Source organism: Tetrao urogallus, assembly GCF_951394365.1.
Source record: "Tetrao urogallus genome assembly, chromosome: 5".
NCBI lineage: Eukaryota > Metazoa > Chordata > Aves > Galliformes > Phasianidae > Tetrao > Tetrao urogallus.
In genome coordinates this window covers 29529233-29539661 of record NC_136818.1, presented here as the reverse complement: position 1 = coordinate 29539661, position 10429 = coordinate 29529233, and the positions used below count along the sequence as shown (strand labels likewise).

At 42.9% G+C, this 10429-nt stretch overlaps 1 protein-coding gene across 1 annotated transcript in view; it reads left to right on the top strand.

Annotated features, from left to right (window-relative positions):
• Positions 1 to 528: 528 nt before the first annotated feature.
• The window catches only part of SWT1 (SWT1 RNA endoribonuclease homolog), a gene marked incomplete at both ends in the record, with an annotated part of 34077 nt that continues 24176 nt past the window's right edge, over positions 529 to 10429 (top strand). The window contains 6 exons of the mRNA XM_079536135.1: positions 529 to 594; positions 2942 to 3000; positions 4210 to 4954; positions 5380 to 5454; positions 6096 to 6225; positions 6353 to 6451. Of these exons, the coding sequence (XP_079392261.1) occupies positions 529 to 594; positions 2942 to 3000; positions 4210 to 4954; positions 5380 to 5454; positions 6096 to 6225; positions 6353 to 6451 (1174 nt within the window). The remainder of the gene's footprint in view (positions 595 to 2941; positions 3001 to 4209; positions 4955 to 5379; positions 5455 to 6095; positions 6226 to 6352; positions 6452 to 10429) is intronic.

The window sequence follows — 10429 nt, the reverse complement described above, 5'->3', positions numbered from 1 at the left end:
TCGTACAGCAGTGGGATGACGCGTGGAGGTGTTAACTAAAAATAGTTGGAACTGCTGTAGAAGTCTGGGGCCTTGTTGAAGTCACGCACGGTGTTTGCCTCTGTTAGCTTGTTGTGTCTGCTGTGGTGGCAAGGCTCGAGCAGGTGGCAGAGCAGGGAGCTGCCAGCCTTTCTTTTGGGAAGTTCCCCGAGTGAGATGTGGATCCCTGGTGCCCTGCTCAGACTGGCTGTGGCTGTGTAATGTGAAGAGGAAACTAAAGAGAATTTTTTTCTCAGTGCAGTTGCAGTATTTTTTTTATTATCAGCAGGAAATAAAAATGTGAAGTCATAACAGGAATGCTGTTTCTTTTCTTCATAGGTTTGAAAGATGTCCAAACAGAAACTGAAGAAAATAAAGGAGGACAGTTTGAATGGCCAGGATGACAAAGTAGGATTATCTTCATCATTGTATTTTTAATCGGATCCCCACATGAAAGAGAAGAGTGAATTATTTAGCAGTTTTATGATGGAAGAATGAATCAATGTTAAAATGAAATGCTCTTCACCAAGAGCTGCAGGAGGGTTGAATGTTCAGATAGCTGCAAGTTCCAGCTGGGTAACTGATCTCTTTTCCTCCAGAGCCCACGGGTAGGATAGGTATCAGAAATTAAGGGATTTTATTTTAAATTATACTATATCTGTCTGGTGAGGGCTGTTGAGCATGAAACTTACCAAAATTATTCTCCTCTTTGGTTATTCTTTATCTTGTATTGATATATGTTGATTTTCTGATTATTTACAAATTGCACTTTTTAGCATCTTAAAAAGCAACTTTCAGATACTTCTTCATAACAACTGAGATACAAATCAATTACTAAAATTAGATCTAGATTATTAGTACATGATATATATCTGTATACAAACGCATCCGCTACCAGTCTGATGCTTTCCTGTGGCTTTGCTTCTTTTTTGTTATTGCTTGTATATGCTTCTAGAAAGTTGTTTTCTGCAAATAATATATAACCAGTAAATCAGTAGTTTAATAAGTCCAGTTTGCTAACTCTTTCTAATTTTGCGAAGCATATATGAGATGAGAGAGCTTTTAATTATCTTAATATGAATGTTTCTAAAAAACGTTTGCAGGCATTTGTAGATGAATGTGATATGGTAGATTTAATAACCTGAGTTACACACATTTTCTACTCATGTAGAAAATACAGCCAAATGTTCGTACCTCCTTTTCTTCCTGAATTCCTCATTATTATTTACAGAATCACAGAATTCGGCCAGGCTTGGAAGGGGCCTCAAGAATAATGAACCCCCAACCCCCTGCCTCATGCAGGGCCGCCACCTTTCCATTTAATACCAGCCCAGGCTGCCCAGGGCCCCATCCAACCTGGTCTTGAACACCCCCAGGGATGGATGGGGTATCCACAGCCTTTCTGGGCAGCTGTTCCAGCACCTTACCACTCTCTCTGTAAAGAACTTCCCCCTGACATCCAACCTAAATCTTCCCTCCCTCAACTTAAAACCATTTCCCCTAGTCCTGCAGTTATCTACCCTGTCAAAGAGTTGACTCCCCTTCTGTTTGTAGGCTCCCTTTAGGTACTGAAGGCTGCAATGAGGTCACCCCACAGCCTTCTCTTCTCCAGGCTGAACAAGCCCAGCTCCCTCAGCCTGTCTTTGTAGGGAAGGTGCTGCTGATCATCTTTGTGGCTCTCCTCTGGACCCTCTCCAACAGCTCCCTATCTTTCTTGTACTAGGGTCTCCAGACCTGGACACAGTATTGCAGGTTGGGCCTTACAAGAGCAGAGCAAAGAGGGACAATCACCTCCTTGTTCCTGCTGGCCACCCCTCTGCTGAAGGAGCCCAGGATTCCATTTGCTTTCTGAGCTGCAAGAGCACACTGCTGGGTCATGTTAAGCTTTTCATCCACCAGGTCTCACCCCATAAGAAGGGGACAGCCCAGAGCCCCTTCAGCTCTCCCACATGGCAGAGGGCCCCACACCAGGATTTCCCCTTGAGCAGGGGCGCTTGTCAAAGTAGTGATTATTTAATCCTAGAGATTAAAAAAAACAATTCTTACCCACAACAAATACTTGATGAGTGACTAATGGCTGGCTTACTGTGTAGTCTTAGCTAAGTAATAAAAAGGATTGATGGTGCATACAATCCTTTAGAGATAACTGTTGACCAAGTCTTGGAGTGAGCTGCTCCCGTACTCCTCTGGGAAGGTGTCAGGAAGGCAAGGTGTTTGACTCTGAGTCTTGTGACTCATAGCAAGGTCTTCCTGATGATTTTCATCTGATTCAATCCTCTGCGCAATACATAATCAAGCATGCCATGCAATTGAACCTTGATAAAGCACTGCCATTTTTACCATTGAGCTCCGTTAAGTCACTGTCTCATGTCAATAAAGCGCATTACTACTTCCTTCGTATGAGTGAAGGGCATAGAATGATAGAATGGCTTAGGTTGGAGGGAGCCTTAAAAATCATCTAGTTCCAACCCCTCTGCCATGGGCAGAGCTGCCAGCTGCTAGATAAGACTGCCCAGAATCTCATCCAAGCTGGCCCTGAACGTCTGCAGGGATGGAGTATCCACAGGCCTCTCTAGGCAGCCTGTGCCAGCGTACCACTTGTCTCTGGTAGGTGCTGCCACCATATGTGGAGACTATTCACGTACAGTATGTTCCAGGGCTGATTCCTAAGGACTGCTCAGTGGTTCCCATACTGGGCAAGCTGAAGGGTGGAAAATTAAAAACAGGAGTTTGGGAAAAAGGATTATGGGAAAAACTACATTTAGTAACACTTCTCCCCTTTGGGCCTTGAGGCATGTAGCTGTCTTTTTTAAGGTCAGCTTATTCAAAATCACTGTGATTCTAATGTGAAATAATAGCTTGTTCTGTCTTGTAAAGAGTTTGTTACAGCAATTTTCTCTTGGGCTTTTTTTCTTTCTTTCAGAACTCTGAAGTCACAGAGTCGTATAGTCAAACTGTGGACAGACAGACAGAATTTCAAAGGTAAATTCTGTGGCATTAAATATAACTACCATTGGATTGTTTTGAATACTGAATTTAAGTATTAATTTATTGTTTTCTACTTTTGTTTTCAGTAAATAAAATATGGCAATTTAACTGAAGTGTTGGCATTGCACTAATGAGTAGATTTATGGGTGGATTCTGCCTGAACTAGTCAGTTTGAGGTTGTTGAGAAAACAGGATTCAAACAATTTTAAACTATAAAGTATACCATTACACTTCAAATAAAGTAGGAATAGTATCCTTCCAATACTACTGTTATAAAAAGCCTTTTTTTTTTTTCCTGCCTTGAGCAGTACCTTGTTGGTCTGTACCACATATTTCATGTTCTGTTAGCAAAATGTAGGCTACTTGAGACAAATAAAGCAACCTTTCACCTTAAGCATAGCAAGTGTAAAAAGTATTTGAAAAGTAATATAGAGTATGAATGTTCTTATGAATCCTGAGATGGTAAAGCTTTGGTCTGTTTCTTAATCATGGCAAAATCTTGTTGCATATTTGTCAGGACATTCAAGTTATCTGTTCTACAGGCATTTCTTAAATGGCCTTTACCTCTTCAGCACTTCCATAGTATTGTTATAGGGCATGGGAGTAAGTGTCAGGGGTATTTTACACCTAGTGTCTGATAAATTTAATGAATATTTTCTCTGGTTTTATAAGAAGTAATTTCTTATTCAGTTTTCATATCATGATTCCTGTAGAAAGTTTATGTATTTCCCTCAGTTGTTCCTTTTCCAAGTTACTCAGTCTGTTTATTCTGCCCTATTTAAGGGCCATTAAGTGCTTGGCAGTGTGTGACCAAGCCTAACTGCTGCATGCTTGATCTTTAGGGTGATACACCCTACATATAATTAAAATGCTGTTAAAATTCATCTGTGTGTTAAGATGAGAATAAACTGTATAAGGACATCTCTCCAGGTAGTAAAATACAAAAAAAGCTTTTTCTTATTTTGGTACTTTGAAATGGCTCTACAGCCAAAGATGTAAATAATGAAAGCCCTACAGCAAGCTTCATAGAGGACAGATGTTGCAAGTTCTTGTTTAAATATACATCAAAGTGGTACCCATAAATATGCAGTTATTACTGCCTAAATCGAAGGCAGTGTTTCTTGCTGTTTTTTTCTTGTATTATGTTAACTGAGCTAGATTACATGACTTTTTTTTTTTTTTTTTTTGGTAAAATTTCTGTAGATTCAAAACAGAGAAAGGCAGACAAGAGAAGAAACAATACCGAAGTTCTAATACTTGTGCTGATGGACAATCCCAAGGAGAATCTCCAAATGGAAGCAAAACCACAGCTAATTCTTTAATCAAATCTGAAAAGCGAAAGAGAATAGTTATACAATTTAAATCCAAAGAAGCTAAACATGGAAAAAGTACAGGCACTGCTGATGTAGTGACAACTAGCAGGGAAGATCATAACAAAGGTCCTTTTGATGGTAAAGAAAGAAAAAGACACTGTCATAGCTTTGTGGTTCAGAGAGACAAGGTGGTGAAGAAAAACAAAGTTGAACTCTGTAAGCCAAAGGTAAAAGTTGAACAAACTGTGTTGGGACAACTGAAGTCATCTGTGTATAATTTATATGTACCTCATAAAAAGGCAGACAGATCTAGAAAAACGAGTGAAGATGTCAGAATTCAAAAAATTCAAAAAAAGCTACCTAGCACAGTCTCTACAGAGATTGCGTGTCATGATAGACCTGTCAGTAAGAAGTCAAATATGTTATCTAGGACTTGTGAAGAAAAGTATGAAGAAGAATATAAGGAGTTTTCTAAGAAAAATCAACATGCTGACAAGCATACATCACACTGCTCAACTGAAACACTGCAGCAATGGGACTGTTGTAAATGGAAAAAACAGGATGCTGATCGAGTTAGTTGTAATTCAGGGACTGAAAAAGGGGACTTTGAAGCCACCGCATTTTGTTTTAAGCAGGTAATGAGAACTCAGTTATTTCTGTATTACGCAAATGTCTGTTCTAGGCTGGTTTCTGAATGGCAGGCAGTTTGTATGTAAGTAGACTTGCCTTCTTGCAAGGTTCAGGATCCCATAGCCTGCTAGATGGATTTTTCTGGTCACACTATAAATCATGTTAAAATGCTTATCTGCTCTACTAAATGCTTAGTCAAGCTAGTTCTGTTTCTATTATTATTTGTTTCTTTTGAGTTTTCAATCGCATCTGACTCCTACCAAGTAAGAGATAATATAAAATCTACCCAAAAGTTAAGTAAGTGTACTTGTATAATATTAAAGCGCTATATTCTGACTCTTGACAGGAGTAAAAAACTTGATGCTTTTTCCTCAGTCTTAATTGATACTCTGTGATGTTGGTATGTTGTTGTTTTTAATTTTTCCTGCAGGGCTTTCCATCCCCTCAAAGCAGTGCAACCTTTCCATTGCCTCAAGGCTGTGAATACCCAGAAGGCGACCAAGAGGTTAGTAATGCTTTCATTTAACACTTGTTAGATGGAATTTACAATTCATGGCATTGATGTTGTGCAGTTAGAAGTTCCATGGCCTTTCCTAATATTTTGCATTGCTGGTCTAAGATCTATATGATCTAAATACTTGGAACCTTTTTTTCAAATACTAAACAAACTTGCTCAAATAGTAATCAGGAACTCTTTGAGATAGGAAGATTGCCTTCTTCTTACTCTTTGTAACACCAGGGACCTTCATACTTGCTTGCATACTCAGCTGTCTCATTTTCCAACCTCTTGCGTTCCAGTAGGGGGAGAGACTTTTTTTTTTTTTTTTTTGAGAAACATCTGACAGGTTACTTGCAGGTTATTTAACAAAAAATGGAAGAAAAGTTTTGGATACTAGGCCGAAAGATTTCTCAGAACAAAGATTTCTTGGCTGCATTTTTGATGTCTTTTTGTGGACTTCTTATACTGGAGATTAGGCAAAAGATACTCACAGCTTTACACTTTCTGTATCAACTCAATTTTTTTTGTCTTTCAGTTTTAGTCAGCTGAACAAAGTAATTAACGCAAAAGTAAATTTTTTTGAAACAATTCAAAAGTGATTTCTTACCCATAATTGATTTCAGAAGTGCACATATTTTTTATTGTAGATGCAGATAGTTGAGGATTTGCATGTTGCTCGTATTGAAAAGAGGATGGCCCAATCTGTAGTACAGACCTGTGGAGAACTGACAAGTATGGAAATAGATCTTCCAGAACAGGATTTAAATATTTATGCTGGTATGTCATAATCTTGTGTTTCTTGGTGGTACAAGCATTTGGTTATTAAAATCAGTTAGTGCCCTGTGTAGTGAGCAGACAACTGATTTGCTAAGAATAATAACTGTGCTATTATTCTTTTTGCCAGAGACTTCTTCCGGTCTGAACATACTAGTGGTGATTGACACAAATATAATGATTAGTCACCTTGAGTTTGTCAAGTCCCTGAAATCTGAGGATATACCAGGTATGTGAATACATGGTGATCAACCAGAATTTTTGGGAGAAACAGATATAAGAATTTCAGGCTGCATGAAACAAACAAACAGCAACAACAGAAAACATCTAAGCTTAAAAAGACAGTAGGTTTCGTATGAGCCAGGAGGCTCTCACTTACAGTGCTGGTTCTCTGAACCCAGATAGGCTTCTTAAGAAAAGTTCAGATATTAAGTAAAGCCTACTATGCTTATACCTATGCACTTAAATTCTCAGTAAATATGTCTTCAAAGAATCACAGAGTGACTTGGAAAAAAACAGTAAAGCCCATCCAGTTCCACTCCCCCTGCTGTGGGCTTGTTGCCATCTACCAGATCAGGCTGCTGAGGGACCCTTCCAACTTGGTCTTGAATGCCTCCAGGAAGGGGGCAACCACAGCTTCTCTGGGCAGCCTGTGACGGGCCTCACTGCCCTCTGAGTAAAGAATTTTGCCTTAACATCTAACCAAAATCTCCTCTCGCTTAGTTTAAAACCATTCCCCCTTGTCCTGACACTGTCTGCCCACATAAAAAGTTGATCTCCCTCCTGTAGCTCCCCTCAAGTACTGGATGGTCACAGTGAGGGGTTATAGAGTCACAGAATGGCCTGGGTTGAAAAGGACCTCAATGATCATCCAGTTCCAACCCCCTGCTATGTGCAGGGTCACCAACTAGCAGACCAGGCTGCCCAGAGCCACATCCAGCCTGCCCTTGAATGCCTCCAGGGATGGGGCATCCACAACCTCCTTGGGCAACCTGCTCCAGAGTGTCTCTATGAAAAACTTCCTCCTATCTACTTCCTCCTAGTATGTAACCTAAACCTCTCATGTCTCAGTTTAAAGCCATTCCCCCTTCTCCTATCACCATCCACCCTTGTAAACAGCCATTCCTCTTCCTGTTTATACACTCCCTTCAAGTACTGGAAGGCCACAATGAGGTCTCCCCGCAGCCTTCTCTTCTCCAAGCTAAACAAGCCCAGTTCCCTCAACCTTTCCTCATAGGAGATCTGTTCCAGCCCTCTGATCATCTTAGTGCCCTCCTCTGGAGCCGCTCCAAGAGCTCCACGTCCTTCCTGTACTGTGGGCCTGGACACAGTACTGCAGATGGGGCCTCACAAGAGCTGAGTAGAGGGAGACAATCGCCTCCGTCACCCCTTTTTTAATGCAGCCCAGAACACAGTTGGCCTGGGCTGCAAGCGCACACTGCTGGCTCATGTCCAGCTTCTTGTCCAGGACCCCCAAGTCCTTCTCTGCAGGGCTGCTCTCAAGATCTTCCCTCAGTCTGTATAAATACCTGATTGCCCTGACCCAATGCAGCACCCTGCATTTGGCCTTATCGAACCTCATTAGGTTTTCACTTCTCCAGCCTGTCCAGGTCCCTCTGGATGGCTTCCCTTCCCTCCAGTGTATTGACTGCACCGCTCAGATTGGTGTCATCTGCAAACTTGCTGAGGGTGCACTCAGTGCCATCGTCTGTCATTGATGAAGATGTTGAAGAACACCGGTCCCAAGACCGACCCCTGAGGGACACCGCTTGTGACCGGCCTGCACCCTGATACAGAACCACTGATCACAGCCCTTTAGCTGTGATCAGCCAATTCCTAATCCATTGAGCAATCCATCCTTTAAATCCACACCTCTTCAATTTAGAGAGAAGGATGTGGTGAGGGACCATGTCAAAGGCCTTGAAGAAGTCCAGGTAGATGACATCCACCGCCATTCCCCCATCCACCAATGCTGTCACTCCATCATAGAAGACCACCGGTTTGGTCAGGCACGATCTGCACTTGGTGCAGCCATGCTGGCTATCTCCAAACACCTCTTTGCCTCATGTGTACCTTAACATAGCTTCTAGGAGGATCTGCTCCGTGATGTTCCCAGGCAGAGAGGTGAGGCTTACTGACCTGTAGTTCCCCGGGACTTCCTTTCTCCTTTTCTTAAAGATGGGAGTAACATTTCCCTTTTTCCAGTCACTGGGGACTTGACCAGACAGCCATGATTTTTAAATATGATGGAGAGCGGCTCGGCAACCACATCAGCCATCTCTCAGAACCCTAGGCTGGATATCATCCAGCCCCATGGACTTATACATGTTCAGTTTCATAAGGGGGACTTGGACTTTTCCACTGTGACAGTGGGACAGATCCTACTCCCCACACCTTCCCCTACAGGCTCTGGGTCCTAGCAGTGGGAAGCCTGATCACCTGTGAAGGCTGAGGCAAAGCACTTATTGAGTACCTCAGCTTTTTCTATGTCTGAGGAAGGCAGCTCCCCATTACCTTTTGTCAGAGGGCGCTCTCTCTCCTTGGCCTATTTCCTCCTGTCCGTGTACCTGTAGAACCCCTTCTTGTTATCTTTCACATCCCTTGCCAAGTTCAGCTCCATCTGTGCCTTATCTTTCCTAATCCTATCTCTACACACATGGACAACAGCCCTGTATTTCTCCCAGACTACACAACCCTGCTTCCACTTTCTGTACATTTCCCTCTTTTCTCTCAATTTAAGCTGCAGGTCTTCGCACAGCCACAGTGTTGCTTGCCTCCCCTGCTCTACTTCTTTTGTTGAGGATAGAGAGCCATTGTGCTCTCAGAAGAGTATCCTTAAAGAGCTGCCAGCTTTGCTCTGTGCCCATACCTTAAGGACAGTTTCCCAGGGGATTCCACTCAGCAGTTCCTTGAGCAGCTGGAAGTTTGCTCTCCTGAAGCACATCACCTCTGCTTTTTGCCAGGCCTGTATTCTTCAAGATCACAAACTCCACTGAGGCATGGTCACTGTAGCCCAGGCTGCCTCCAGTTAACCTCTCTAATGCTCTTCTCTGCATTGGAGCACCAGGTCCAGTAAGGCTTCACCTTGGGTTGGTCTAGTCTTGTCTATTATCTGGACCAGGAAATTGTTCTTGACACTGCAGGAATTGTCTGCCCCCCTCTGTGCTGCTATCCCAGCAGGTATCCGGGTGGTTCAAATCCCCCATCAGGACAGGAGTCCATGAGTGTGGCACGTTCTGCAGCTGAAGCAAGAAGGCCTTGTCAACAGGTTCCTCCTGATCAGGTGGGCTGCAGCAGACCCCAACTACTAAATGCCCCTTACTGGAACAATCCTTGGTTTTTACTCACAAGCTCTCAACCTGATCTGGCTGTTCCTCAGACACAGCTCTTGGCAGTCGATCCACTTCCTAACAGAGAGGGCAGTTCTGCCACCCCTCCTATCCTGTCTGTCCCTTCTGAAAAGCCTGTGGTCCTCAATTGGTATTGCAATCGTGAGATTCATCCCATCATGTTTCTGTGATAGCAGTTAGGTCATACTTTCCCAACTGTGCCACGGTTTCTAGCTCCTCCTGTTTATTTCCCATGCTGCATACAGAGCCCCATAGCTGTTCTGTAAAGGCACCTGGGAAAGGTGGGACAGGCTGGTGGGCTGTCTGCTTGTTGCCCCCAACAGGGGCATGTTTGCATCCCTTGCTGTCTTTGAGGTTGCCCCTTCCCTCTTGGTCCCTGGAGTCTCTCTTCTCCAGGCTGAACAAGCCCAGCAACTCCCCTATCCTGTCACAGGAGGGGTATTCCATCCCCCTAAACATCTTTGTGCTCTTCTTCTGGTCTCACACTGTGGTAACAAGGCACCTGGTACTCAATATGAATGATCAACGAGTCTTGTTTATTGATTACCAAAGATTCTCTTTTACACATGTCTTAATAATACTCATATGTAGTGCAAAAGCGAGCTCATCATTGGTGCTTAAAGCTGAATGCCAATCCCTCCCATCTTCGTTCCTTTGGTTACTGCTTCTGTCTATTTGTATCCACCATGTCCTGTGTCCTTGCCACTTAACAATTCAGACAAGCTGGGTTCTGTAATTCTCAAACTCGTGATCAGCGAGCTGTATCATGTTTACGTGCCCTTTGTCACGTAGCCATTCCTCCACATCACACCAACAGCTCTGTGTTTTTCCTGAGCCAGGGATCATGGGCCTGTATG